The sequence below is a fragment of the Carassius auratus genome, linkage group LG44F (assembly GCF_003368295.1).
Source record: "Carassius auratus strain Wakin linkage group LG44F, ASM336829v1, whole genome shotgun sequence".
In the NCBI taxonomy this organism is placed as follows: domain Eukaryota; kingdom Metazoa; phylum Chordata; class Actinopteri; order Cypriniformes; family Cyprinidae; genus Carassius; species Carassius auratus.
In genome coordinates this window covers 2763151-2777798 of record NC_039298.1, presented here as the reverse complement: position 1 = coordinate 2777798, position 14648 = coordinate 2763151, and the positions used below count along the sequence as shown (strand labels likewise).

General features: G+C 37.9%; 1 protein-coding gene across 1 annotated transcript; it reads left to right on the top strand.

The window, feature by feature from the left end:
• The first annotated feature begins 10632 nt into the window (after window positions 1-10632).
• On the top strand, window positions 10633-13770 carry LOC113068222 (endothelin-2-like). Its single transcript, XM_026240882.1, has 5 exons — window positions 10633-10921; window positions 11478-11616; window positions 11825-11938; window positions 12397-12489; window positions 12595-13770. Exons 1-5 carry the CDS (start codon window positions 10861-10863, stop codon window positions 12680-12682), a joined length of 495 nt encoding a protein of 164 aa, XP_026096667.1. The 5' UTR covers window positions 10633-10860; the 3' UTR covers window positions 12683-13770.
• The last annotated feature ends 878 nt before the right edge of the window (window positions 13771-14648 follow it).

The following is a 14648-nucleotide window of genomic DNA, read 5'->3' as shown; positions in this document are numbered from 1 at the left end:
GATGTGAGGGTGCACAGCTTTCACTGTTGGGTCAACTCTCTTAATATGGGTCAGATTGTAGGCACCAGAGAAAATGTCTCGGACCATGATTCAATCATTAGACTAAGCTTTGCTGAATAATTTTAGCTCCGTGTGGATGCATAATTTTCCTGATCTATGTATATTTTCTTTTCCGCCGTCTTTATGTTTCTGCACACCTAAAACACATGCACATTTGTGTGTGTGATGTGTATTTTATAACATCTATTTAATAAAATAATATATATATATATAAGGTGCCAATTACAGTACGTCCAACTCTCAGTTAGACACATATTATGTTACAACATTAACTCATCATGATGAAAATATATCTATATCCGACTGTAAATCTGAATAGAAACCCCACTGTACAAATGTATGTTTTTATATGCATTTATACTACATTCTATGGCATTGCAGCATAGTTTTTCTTTGTTATACGTGATGGTCGGTAGAATGTTGTTGGCCAGGACTTGAAACACTCGTGTTTTTCCAGAAAGTGAAGAAGATGAAGAGCTGTGGTTGATGGTTGAGTTGTTCTCGTGGTGTTGATTATTTGGGTGTGGGGAGATGTCCGTGTGGTGTTCCTCTCGTTGTGATGTATTCAGATAGACCGAGATCTCCTGTGTAATCTTCAGACGGGACAAAGTATTAGCAGAAATATAAGAGTAATGTGACTTTACATTAAAAGATGGTTTCACGAGACTGTTGTTGCTTTAGCTATGTTTATTTTAATTGATAAACTATGCACAAAATGTGTTCTGTCATATGTCATTATATTCAAATACATTAGAAACGTAGGGATCTTCATGTTTCTGATAGCATTTATGATTACAAATGTTTGTGCATCTTTTGAACTGGACCATGTTTAGCTTTGATACTGTGATATGTAATTTAAAATAAATTTTTCTGATGAAGACTACAGTGATTTTCTATCGTTTCAGATCTGGAGCACCTCAGTAAAGTCAGGGAAAGGCTTTGGTGTTTAAAGGAGAGGACATCTGTTCTTGTTAAACATCATTCTCTTCCAGCAGAGGCTAACCAGGTCACGATAACCAGCAAAACTGTGCTCTTACCATCGTGCTCCACCTGAAGATGGTGTTATCATGTAGGCTACAGTATGATTTTAGGAACCATATCGCCCTCTACTGGCACGTGACCATAGCTCTACACATGACTCCCTGGTTGTTTATGGGGATAAATTGGTAATTGTAAATTTTGAAAAACTTTTTTTTTTTTTCGAAATCACTTTAGTTTTTACCTCTAATAAGTCTAATATAAACTACGTTTTTGTTACAGCAGATGCATAACACGTGAACACAATAAAGTCACACTGAACTGTGTTTGCAGTACATAAATATTTTCATTAATGTGCTTTTTTATTATTATTATTTATTACATTTTATTTTTACAGTTATTTAATTCATTTATTTAAAAGAAAAATGCTGTTTGACGACATGCCTCATTATTGACAAAGCTTCCCGATATTTATATCAGATCATCAGGCCTTTTTCTTCATTAATAACTAAACGTCTTTACTGTTTTCACTGATAAAAAAAAAGAAAGAAAGAAAATCCATTTTTAAAAGGTACTGTGAATGCTGATGTAATGAATGCAGCGTCTGCTCTCAGTTTGTCACTAGATGTCGCTGTAAACACACTATAAATATAGAAGTTACAGGAAATATATACAGTAAGCAAGGTCATATATACAGTATGCAAAGCTGTATAAACATACTGGGCTACAGTACACCATTTAGGTTTATGTTTGTGCAACATTCTGTCAAAGTACAATTGCATGCACATATATATATATATATATATATATATATATATATATATATATATATATATATATATATATATATATATATATATATATATATATATATATATTACATAATTTAAGTAAATCTCTCTCATTCTAAATGATAAATAAAATAAAACCGTAAACTCAATGCTCAGTGTATTCTCTTTGACACACAGGCCCAGATCGCAGACCAACATTGAACCAACGCTGAATCACTGTTAATGCATCAACCAAATTATCATTGCATCAGTGTTGGAGTTTAACATTGATTTTATTTTTTCGTCATGGTTGCACCCTCAAATAATGATATTTCAATTCTGAAAAATAGATCAAGATGGTTATGAAAATCAACATTTCTTCAACTTAAACTAATCCACCTATTAACATTGAATCTACATGAAAATATGATCAAACCCATCTTGATTTTTACTCTTTTCAATCGGAGCACCTGCAGGACTGCAGTTAATATGGTTTGGAATCAAAAGATGACTCAGAGTAAACAACATCCTTCAGTTTACATGCAGATATTATTTTTTGCCCCCACACAATTTAAACAACATATCTGAACAGGAAAACAGCATCACATGTAAGTAAAACAAGTTATTCTTTTATTTAAATCAAACAAACAAAAAAATGTTGTAGTGCCCTCGATGCATATAGGCCCTGTTTCACAGACAGGGATGAGCTTTCAATAAAGGATTAGTAAAAAATAGGATAATAATTTGTATTTTTATTTTTCTGTAAAAATGCCTGAGGAAAAACACATTACTGGTGTGCATCTTGAGACAAAACAATGACACAGACATATTTTAAGATCTGCCAGAGCATGTTATTTTCAGTTAAGAGAGCTCAAACATGCATTTGAGTCTGGGACTAGGCTTAAGCCTTGTCTGTGAAACCAGGAGACAGAGCTTAAAATACAACACTGGCACATAATACGATAAAATGGACAACAAAGTGACTTAATTACATGGAATAATTCATTCTGAATTTAAGCAAAGAAGATCCGGTCAAACTGACGATATATAACAAACACAAACTGCATCTGTCAAATGGAAGTTAATGCAAACACCAAAGTACAACAGACTGACACATTATCACACGTTAAGGACATGAAGCTATTTATCTGATTCAAAAAGGATGTCCTTACTCCTCATTAAACAGACAGTCTGATGAACTCAATGCTCCACGCTGTTCAGGAGCACAACAAAGTCATTTTTGCACAGTCACTGCAAAGATGATCTCTGAGGACTCCTCTTTCTCAGCATTGTTGTAAGGTATCTAAAGAATAAAAACAAAGCAGACTTCCCTCACACAATCAGCTCTTCACATCTCAGCTCACGCAGAGAACTGCATCTCGGCATGTGCTGTTAGTTTACACTGCATTTGGGAACTCAACAGTGCATTTTACAATCTGTATTTTTCAAACCACACTATACTTGCATATTATTTTGAAACACTTAATACAAAACATGTTTCATGTGTGGGACAAACTGGATTATACTCTTTGCACACAGCAGCTCACTCGGTGTTCTCTATTTTTCAGATGTGCTTGTAATATCAAACAATTGTATAATGATTTAAATGGTATTCATATATCAATATATCATAAAATCAAACAATGCTAGGTTTTCCTTTATTATCAAACTCAAAGTAGAAAAACACGAATAATAATTTGTGTTCAAATATCTATTACATTCACTCGAGAAACACCAAACCTCTCTCACCAAACCTCTGAAGACACCAAGGTTTTTCTGCAGTCATCCAGCTGCACTGTGCAGGACTTTGGTTAACCTCGGCTCCTGAATGAGGAGGACAAAAAAGTGCTGGAGATGCCGTAAATAATACTGTGCATTCAGTTTTACATAATACTAAAAAGGTCATGAGCTTTAGTCAGGATGAATCAAGCATTATCAAGGTTTGATTGTGTGTGTGTGTGTGTGTTTTTTTTTTTTAATGCCCGTATTTGAGATATAAAAAACAAACCCTGTTGCAGATTTCAGTCTTCTGGCACTTTCACACAGTGAGGACATGTTTCCTGAAAAAAAACACACAAAAAAAGGTCATTTGTAGTCGGGACAGAGAAAAACGTAAGCTATACATAAATGTATAATGATATAGTAAATAATATATAAAACCCAATAATATAACTGTATATAGAATTCTCTTATTTTTTAAAATATATCCTTATATTAACTTCTTATTTACTGAACGATTGTGTAAAATCACATTTGGGACAAACAACAAACATGCCCCAATATCTTGCATTTTAGGGGCATAACTGCATTTATGAAATAGTTGCATTGCATCATATCAAAGTCCTTTTCTAGTCTTTGATCATCACACACACACACACACACACATATATATGAAGAATTGGAAAACAGTTAAAGAAACCATTAATTACTACTACTACTACTACTACCATCACCACTATTACTAATCATAATAATAATGTCCAGCTGGTTCATCTCACACACATAGCAGGAAGATTTGTATTTATTTACTTGTATTTGTATTTTTTTGGTGCTAGGTGTCTGTATTGGCACATGTTTACTGATGCTTATTTTAATAAGACAGTGTGGGTTTATCAGTAAAGCACCCATATGCCTGAGTTCCAGACACAGATCCTCAAACGTTGTTTATGTTCTTAACTGAGATGCAGGTCATAGCTCACGCCAGAGGAATGCATAGGAAACGGAAATGGACGTGTGTTTGTGTATGTGTGTTTCCTATCATCTCGCTATCTTCATTGCCCTTCTTCGATATCTGCCAAAAACTGAATCATCTTTCGCAACATTCCAAGAAAGTGAATCCATTTTTCCTTGTTTGGAATTCCTCAAACATCTCTGTCACGGGGGCATAAAAAAATCAAAGCCATTCTAGCTGTTGATAACTTGTGATAAGGATGCATTTTGCAATTTTGATGGTTTTACCTGCTCCGGTTTCAAAACACCTTGAACAGTGTCATGTTTGATGGCAGAATGAAGTAGAATCGACAGATAAGCATCAATATTAAAGAGGGTTAGTGATTTACTAACTGTTTTACTACACTGTTACACCCAAACCTCTACCTATTGCATGAGCAACGCTCTAACAACCACATACAAAACCTCATAAACCCTCCAAAACACCACATTGGTCATTAGGCAAATATTCACTCTTATTTTCGTCACAAAATAAAAGATTAGGAAATTGGGCAAAGTCTTTTTTACACTTCTATAAAAAGTGATTTGCAGAAGAATCCCTTGTGAAAAAGTACACTAATTTAAAAAAAGTACTTATGGAAATAATATACTTCAAAATAATATACTTAATTGTGTATTGCGATGTTTTTAAACACTGTGTTAATGTAAATTGCAATTGATTGAAAATGTATTACAGTTGAATTATGGAGTAAATGCAGTAAGCTTAAACTTGAGTACATCTTTATGCAATTTCATAATTACTTCAGTTGTCTATGATATATTGTCAAAGTTAGTTCTTAACCCATGATTTACTTGCCCTCAAGCCATAGGTGTAATGATCAGTCAGAAGCATTTTGATCCATTTGCAGCACTTTATTGAATAAAGCAAGGTCAACAACAGGCAATGGTCAAACAACAGTGGCAGGAATGACAAGACGGAGGCAGAAACCATACCAGGCAGGAGTCAGGGCAGCCAGCAAACAATCAAAGCTCCAGAAGGCAAGATCACAAGGGTGGGCGGCAGAGAATCAGTGAAGTCAAACTGTCCAGGGTGATACACCGAATAAATTCAGAATGGTAGGGAAAATGCTCAGAAATGTCATCTGGGACAAAATAACACTTCTGTGAGTGTGAACGCTGGTCAAATAGGTCACTGATGAGCAACACCTGTAGAGGTAATCAGAGTCCAGGGTGAAAGTTAATACTCAGGTGAGGGTGCCCTACGGTGTCCATCGGAGAGAGCCACAGTGGTCTGATTCATGACAGTGCCCCACCCCTGTGAGTGGATCCGGATGCAAGGGGCAGACCGACGCTGCCTTTCCACAGGGTCGAGTTGCAGGTCAAGTTGGATAAGCTTGTTGAAACTCGAGGGTGAGTGTGGGATCCAGGATATCATGGGCGCTCACCCAGGACCTTTCCTCTGGGCCATATCCTTCCCAGCTGACCAGATTCTGGAGCACTTGTCCTCTGCGTCGGGAATCTAGAATCTCTCTGAACTGGTATGCTTCCTTGCCGTCCACAATTAGGGAAGGAGTTCTTCAACGTCGTACTGGTCCCTCTCTCCTCCGGGTCCACTGCTTGGCTTGAGCAAGGAGACCTGGAAAGTGGGCGAGATACGGTAATTTGCAGGTAAAGTCAAACGATATGAAATTGGAGTAGTATGCCTTAGGATTTTAAATGTACCCACGTACCTGGGACTTAACTTTTTGCTGGGTAGTTGCAGATCCCTGGTGTATAGCCAGATCCATTGTCCAAAAGTATATTCAGGTCCCTCCCTTCTATGATGATTGGCTTGTTCCCTGGTTTGGCACACTGCTTTTTGTAGGTGAGGGTGAGCTGCATTCCATGCGTTCTCGCTTCTCCTTAAACAGTCTTGACACCAGGGAATTTAGAGGGTTTTCCCGACCAGGGAAATAGAGGGGGCTGGAAGCCGAGGACACACTGGAAAGCGGTAAGGCTGGTTGATGGCTTGCGGAGCAAGCTTTGCGCATATTCTGCAAATAACAGGAACCGACTCCAGTCATTCTGATTCTGGTTGCAGTATGAGAGTAAGAACAGGATCATTTCTTGGTTGAGTCTTTCAACTTGGCCGTTGGACTATGGATGGTAGTTGGAGGTGAGGCTGATGTTGATGTTGAGTTGCTGGCAATTCACTCGAGATGTGAATTGTGGGCCTCAGTCGGAAACTATATCTTCAGGAAGGTCATAGATATGGAAGACCTGTTCCAACAGGACGTTGGTGGTTTCGAAGGCAGTAGGCAGTTTGGGTAAGAGTCGACAGACCTTGGAGAATCTGTTGATGACTGTGAGAGTTGTGATGTGATTTCTGGAGTTGGGGAGATAAGCAACAAAGTAAATTGCTGTGTGAGACCATGGGGATCGAGGAATGGGATGGGGTTGTAATAAACCTGTGTGGCGTTGGTGAGAGGATTTTCATGTTACATATTGGGCATTGTTGAACAAATCTGGTATCCGGCAGTAAGGATGGCCACCAGAAGCGCTCGGACACCAGCTGGATTGAAGCTGTGATCCTGGGGTGCCCTGAACCGGTTGTCAAAGATCAGCTGGCAAGTAAGTTCAGTCGTTGGGGCAGTCCGGCAGTGGTGGATCACTGACCTGAGCTTCAGTAACCTCGAATGTACCATTGAACTGGTGCTAAAATCAAAGTTGGCGGGATAACGGTTTTATCAGAGCTTTTCAGAGTGAGTGAAAAGTTGTGCAATCGGGATTATGCATCTGCTTTACAGTTCTTGGACCCTGGTCGGTAGGTAACTTTAAAGTTGGAGTGTGAATAGAATAGTGACCATCGAGCTTGCCTTGGGTTAAGACGTTTGGCCGAGTGAATATACTCCAGGTTGAGGTGATCAGTGAGTACCAGGAAAGGAATTTTAGCCCTCTCTACCCAATGCCTCTATTCCTCAAAGGCTGCCTTCATTGCCAGCAAATATTGTTCACCCATGTCATAGTTTCTTTCGGCTGCATTCAGTTTGCGTGAATTATAGGAACAGGGGAATAGCTTGGGAGGATTGCCCTGACATTGTGACAAGATGACTCCGATCCCAGTGTTGGATCCATCAACCTCTACTGTGAATTTGAGATCGGGATCTGGAAAATGAAGGATGGGTGCTGTGGTAAAGCAGTCCTTGAGCTGATGGTGACCAGTCTAGGTGTTGTCTCCCTCCCCTGAGCAGTAAAATAAGTGGAGCCACTATGATGAAAGAAAGAAAAATTCTATTGCCTGTAGAAATTGGCAAAGCACAGAAAATGGTGCAATTCCTTTACAGTCTTTGGTTGTGGCTAGTTTAATACAGACTCAACTTTGTTATCGTCCAGGGTGACCCCCTCAGCGCTGATGATGTAGCCCAGGAAGGACACTTGTTTCAGATGGAACTCACATTTCTCTCTCTTTGTATACAGTAGTGATCCATTAGACGTTGCAGGAATGCTCAAACTTGTTGAACGTGCGTTTCAAGGGAATCAGAGTAGATGAGTATGTCGTCAATGTAGACTATAACCCAGCGTTTTGAGCGTATCACGGAACACTCTGTTGATGTAGGCTTTGAAGACAGACGGAGAGTTGGAAAGCCAGAACATCATAACCAGGTATTTGTAGTGCCCGGATGTGGTTGAGAAGTCTCTTTCATTTATTGTCCTTCCAGATGCGGATCAGATTGTAGGCACTGTGGAGATCGAGCTTGGTGAAATACTAGGCAGAGCACAGTTGCTCTAGGGGAGATGGAACAAGTGGCAGTAGATATAGAAATTTGACTGTGACATCATTCAGACTTCGGTAATCAAAGAAAAATTAGCTTTATTGGCATGGCTTGCCAAAGCCAAAGCAGTATTGCCAAAGCATCTCTCTCTCTCTCTCTCTCTCTCTCTCTCAGTGACCAGCTTTGGTCAGGAAAGTCTAATGGAGCATGTGAGGTGTCAAAGTGCAGTGGAGCAGCACATAGCTGAGAGCTTCTTGAGGAATTCAGTTGTTTTGTGTTTGTCAGCGCACAGTGGCACATTCCTCCAGCGAGCCACTGCACTGAGTGGAAAAGGAAGTGGATAAAGCCACATTGTTAGATTGTGCCTGAGACAAAAACACACACACAAACACACACATAGAGAGAGAGAGAGAGACTCTGAGATGGAGTACGGGTGACCTGAGCAATCAGTAACTTATTAAGCACAATGCTAGGTCTCAGGTTAAATTGTTTTATAAATGACATTCAACATAATTAATATCAGTCATATTGGCTCTTGGTTCATAAAATTCACATGCGTATTCTGCCACTTTTTTATAATCTGTCCATGATGTAAGATTTATAAACATTTACTTTAGTTACTGTTTTTCAGCAGGACAGAGAATCTGTGAGGTGCCATTGTTGGTGGACTGTGACATCACTCTGGCATTTCCTGTCCCCCTGCAGAGACTTTTAAATGTTCAATATTATTCAAGTTCATTGATGAAGAAAAAAAAAAAAAAAGTTTAGATGAGCAGTTGCGATATAAATGTCATAAATTCAGTATTATTAATTTATTCATTATGAATATTTTTCATGATGTTTTTAAGCACATTTACCAACACATTTAAACCATAAAACCAATCCAAAAGTTCAGTTCCAATCCAAAAACACACTTTACGAAGGTGCCATGGCATTGCATACAATTATTTTTTCTCAAAAAAATGCAGTGTCATGCTTTGCTTGGTTTTATATTTTCGGTGCATATCCATGCATTTTAACTATCATGAATAATTACATAAACGGGTACAAATAAATAAATAATATTTAATAAACAAACAAACAAATAAGTAAATAAATAAATACATTTCTATTCTATTTGAAAAATTATCAAGTCATTATCGTGTCACATTTATTTATTTTGTTTAGTTATAATATGAAAAAATTGCAGGTATTAAGAGCATGCAATATAGTTAGAGCAGCGGCTGGTGAGAGGATCTTCCAGCTGTAACACACTAGAGTACATTTCCAGCATGTCATAAAAATGTCTTCCTCCAGGTCACACTATTTTGCATATTTGAATCAGTGCCATTTGTCAACAGGAGTGTGCTGATATGACAGACAAATGATGCTGTCACGTTCTCCATTGATGGGGTTTCTGGTTTTATTTGCATATCTGAATGTTATCTCATTTTCCCAGAGGTCAAATATATAGCTTCCATGACACGTTATATAATATGTTAAAACTATATGGAGAGGATAGATATTATTGCTCAGAAATTGATCTGATCTGATTTGGTAAGACTTTAGTTTAGGGACCAATTCTCACATTTAACCAGTTGCTTATTTGCATGCATATTACTATATTGGCTGTTTATTAGTACATAATAAAGCACATATTAATGCCTTATTCTACATGACCAAATAAGCAGCAAATAAGGAGGAATTTATTAAGGTTAAATGTCATAGTTAATATTTAGCTAATAGTGAGAATCAGACCCCCAAGTAAACTGTGTATATATATATATGTATATATATATATATATATATATATATATATATATATATATATATATATATATATATATATATATATACACACACACACACACACAGTTTACTTGGGGGTCTGATTTTTTTATTAAAAAAATGCACCCTTGGTGGGCAGAAAAAATCTAGTAACAAATCTTATCAAACCCAAACTTAAATCTTATTATATATAATATATGCTTACAAATAATATATACTATACAATGTGTTTATAAATACCACTATACACACGATCCACTATATCTCATACAGTACCTCCTGATCTCTCACAAAATATCTTTCTTATTAGTTTGACGTGTGCTACTTTTTGGCTTTATATCATTGCTAAATCATTCCAGCACCCATGGCATTTCCACAATCTGTGATCCTGAACCTGAACTGGATATCCTGCTCATGCACTATCAGTCCTGCTTTTTCCTACGGGGGTTTCTGCACTAATGTGGGATGTAGTGCTGAACTCATGCAAAACATGCCATTAAACACTATCTCCTGTGACGATGACAGCACACGGACTCCCCTGCGGAGAAAAAAGTTTCCTGTTTCTGCGACACTGACTTGTCAAAGGGGTCACTGACATCAGCAACTGCTCCCTACCTTACTTTCATTCTTCCCTCCACCTCATTCAACCCTGAAACCAATCAGGAGACAGGAATGTCAGGAGTGGGATAGTCAGTGTTGCGTAACAGTGCTGATGGGCGGAGCCTTCGGCAGGATAAATGAAGGCGGGCAGGTTGAGTTGAACACAAGCACCTGTCAGTGTCTCAGTGGAGCTCGGTGGACTGCGGAAACTCACTGTACATCATCCCTCAGCCGGATATAACAAGCGTGTGACACTCCTGAGAATGGCTTTCTCACTGCGGCATGCTGTCTTTATCACTGTTACACTGTGTGTGCTGCAGCAAGGTAAACACTTTTAACTTTTATAAGAAACAAATCACTTTCGTTTTCAGCAGCATGTGTGTTTTCTGTGATTTGACACAATTATTTATTAGAGAAACACAATATAGCAAAGTAGACTTACTATAAAATGCAGTTCTTTTAGCTTGACAGCAATGAGAGTTTATGATTTTTTTTTTTTTTAATTATCTGTCTGCATATAATGATTATATTGTCCTATTAGACTCTATATTGTCTTGTATTTTATGACCCCACTGGTGGATATCTGCCAAAACTTAACACACAAAGAAAATCATTATGCCTTATTGTCCTTCATCGGATACTACTCAGTGTCATATCTATATGGAGTTATGACAGAAAACTGTATCTGTTGTATTTGTGTATTCATCAGATTAAGTGGAAATAAATTTAGATACTTATAGCAAACACTATTTCAAAATGGGTATTTGTTGCAGCTGGATCAGTAAAAATGACTTTTGGTAGTGTGTTTTACTCTAATGATGTTTTTAGGTGATTTTAGGTTCCCAAATAAAAATGTAATCGTAGATTCTGTGTTTTCTAGGGTTTGGATATCCACTGTCTGAACAGTCTGAAGCATCTAACAAACGGGTCCGCACCAAACGCTGCTCCTGTAGCAGCTGGTTGGACAACGAGTGCATCTATTTCTGCCATCTGGACATCATCTGGGTCAACACACCAAAGTGAGTACGTCGAAGATGATATAGGGTGAATGTAGGGCACTGAAAATGATCTTCGAAGGATGCAAGTTTGAACTGAATTCTGATTCAGAAAAATCTCGATCCATAACATGTCATCTTAACCAACTGTAACCCCCCAAAATATGAATTCATAACACCTCGCTTGCACTTATAATTCTCTGTTAACCCTGTCCTTCTCATCTCATTACAGTAAGATCACACCTTTCGGTCTGGGAAGCCCTCTGTCCCGTCGCCGGCGCTCCACGGGCCGCTGTGAATGCGCCAACCCCTCCGACCGGACCTGCTCCAGCTTCTGTCACAGCAGGTGAGCTCCACCCTGAAGATGAAATCAGACAGATACATGTCTTTTCGTCAGCCGTGTGTGACCAGCGGAGATCAGGGCAGCTTGTGTGTTTGCGGGGTTTACCCAGCTCTGATATGCATCCTCTTCTCTCAGATAAAAAAGCAAATGAGGGAGTGAATGAGAAAGTAGTTAGAAGTCATGCGAGTCTCCAAATCAAGGGACAACTATTTTTGGACAAGTTTAATATTATCTGAAGATTCCTGTGGTTGTTCAAGGACAGCACTAGCCCTTGTTTTTATGTGGGAAAGACATTTAGATATGTTTGCCCTTGGTTTTACAAGAACAAGTCACCGACTAAAGTAAATGGAATACAAATGTTATTTTATTTGATTGTTTATTTATTTTACATGCATGGCCAGTCAAAGATTGCACATGTTTGAATGACCACATTGTTCACTATTCTCCAATTTTCTTTGCAGTTTGGAAAATCCAGGTATGGAGATTGTGACCCGATTTGATGACCAGCCATATCACATGGAGAAAACTGGTGACTATCTACTGTCATCTCTCAGGTAAATCATTTTCTACCAACATAAGCACATTTACCACATGCTTTTGCTTCATGAACATAAAGTATCCTGCTTTGAGGCTAAACATTGTGTCCTTTTCATTTGCAGGAAGGTGGTTGTAGACAACCTCATGACAGCCTCACGATCGGCTTCAACCAAGAAGAAATCCAGACTCAGGAATCTCTTGATCAGTTAAAGAGAGAGAGAGAGAGAGATGAGGTGATGGAGCGCTGGAACAAAACCAGTCCTGGGTGAAGAGGATCTGCCTCGTGAGACAGTCAGGACTGCTTCGAGACAGAGCTGAAGCGCTGAAGAACACAGCCTCAGTTCCTTCAGAAACCTCTGTCCTCCAGAGTAAAGGATGATTTAGGAGGTGAAAAGAAGAACAGATCACCTTCTGCACCAGTGAAATGGTGACATTTCCAAAAACAGTTAAATTAGTGCAAACATAGTTTAATATGTTCATCTGAGAAGATACGCAGGTTAGGGTGGAAAAGATGAGAGAAAATAAAAACAAATCCCCTTTACCCTCTGCCTGAAAGACTTTAGATGCCGTATAGTCTCTATACTTGACACTGAATATTTTATTAATATTTTATTCATTTTTATTATCCTTTATTTATTACGTTTTCTCTGTATCAGAGCTTAATTTCATTATTTATTTATTTATTTATTTATTTTACTTTTATTTAGAAATGAATGTGTCTGATGCTTTCTATGATCAGCTGCTCAAGTAATTGTCTAAATGTTTAAAAAACTGAAAAGGAAAAAAGTTCCAGTCATGAGGAATGTTTAACTGTCTTCTTTTCTTTTTTTCTTTTCTTTTTTTGACTCTTCCTTTCCTTCATTTTCCCTCCAGTGAAGGCGGAAGTATTTGTTGCATTCTTCCAGTAGAGTGTTTTTATTGTTCGGACACCAGCAGGTTTCAGTAGCTCAAAGCTTGCCAGAAAATGCTGTTATTGTATTCCTAAAGTACAAACTGGCTGCTACTGTCTGCCAGCTCCGTTATAGAAACACTGTAGAACTGTGTAGAGTTCCCATTACTGCCTCAGTTAAATGCAATCTGTTCATGACTACCTGTGAAAGATTCATTATACGTTTTGACTGTTGTCATACATGCATTTAATTATGCTGTACCTGTTCTTGTTTTCTTCCTGTTTAGAGAAGGACTGTTAGTTACTCACAGATGCTTGAATGTTTAATCTTGAATTGCTAATGTCCAGCAGTCAGTTTGTTCATTTAATTTATTTGATGAAAACTATTTTTGTATTATTGCATCTATTAATAAACAAGTAATATATTATCGAATAACAGAGAAGTCTTTGTTGAATTACTTCACAGTTTTTGGTACTACATGGTCATTGACTCAATCATGTTCAGATGAGTAAAACAAACATCACATTAAACTCCTCCGTAACATAAATCAGCAGTACATTCCTATACAAACACAATCCCATAATGAGCAGTGACGAATGCATAATTAGTTCGTTCCACTGTGTGGCCTGTAAATGTATGAGCAAAAGACATTCGATTATGAAAGCTCTGTGTGTTTTCTGGGGTGTGTAAAAATTATGTGTTATTATTGTCAGCAAAATCACATAAGCATGTATGTACATACTATATTTGGATATTTTATGTAACTTGACAAGATCTGCTTGATTGGTGTTCATGTAGAGTTTCAGAGAACTGTGAATTCCACATGTGCATCCGAACAAGTGCACTACATACTTTTCTGAAAAGTCAGTAGCAAGGTTAGCTGCAGGTGAGGCTGAAACATTTGTGTTATTTCTTTTTTTAAGCAGCGTTTGACAGTCGTCTGGGACGGTATTTTATCTTGTTAAGATGTGCAGTCTCTTTGTCTACCAGCCCAAATATTTACTCAACTCCTACATGCAGGAGCCCCATTATGTGGGTTAATCTATAGAATTTGGTTCATGAGAAGTGTTTCACATGAGATCAGTTACACGATGTGCTGATTATTTATTTAAAGGGTTACTCCACCCCAAAATTAAAATGTTTTCATTAATCACTTAACCCCATGTCGTTCCAAACAAATAAAAGCTTTGTTCATCTCCAGAACACAATTTAAGATATTTTGGATGAAAACCGGGAGGCTTGAGACTATCCCATAGACTGACAAATAAATAACAGTGTCAGGGTCC

Coding starts and splice junctions, on each gene's coding strand:
- LOC113068222 (XM_026240882.1), top strand. CDS start 10,861: ATGGCTTTCTCACTGCGGCATGCTGTCTTTATCACTGTTACACTGTGT. Junction 11,939..12,396: donor TCCAGCTTCTGTCACAGCAG/GTGAGCTCCACC, acceptor TTTTCTTTGCAG/TTTGGAAAATCCAGGTATGG. Junction 12,490..12,594: donor TATCTACTGTCATCTCTCAG/GTAAATCATTTT, acceptor TTTCATTTGCAG/GAAGGTGGTTGTAGACAACC.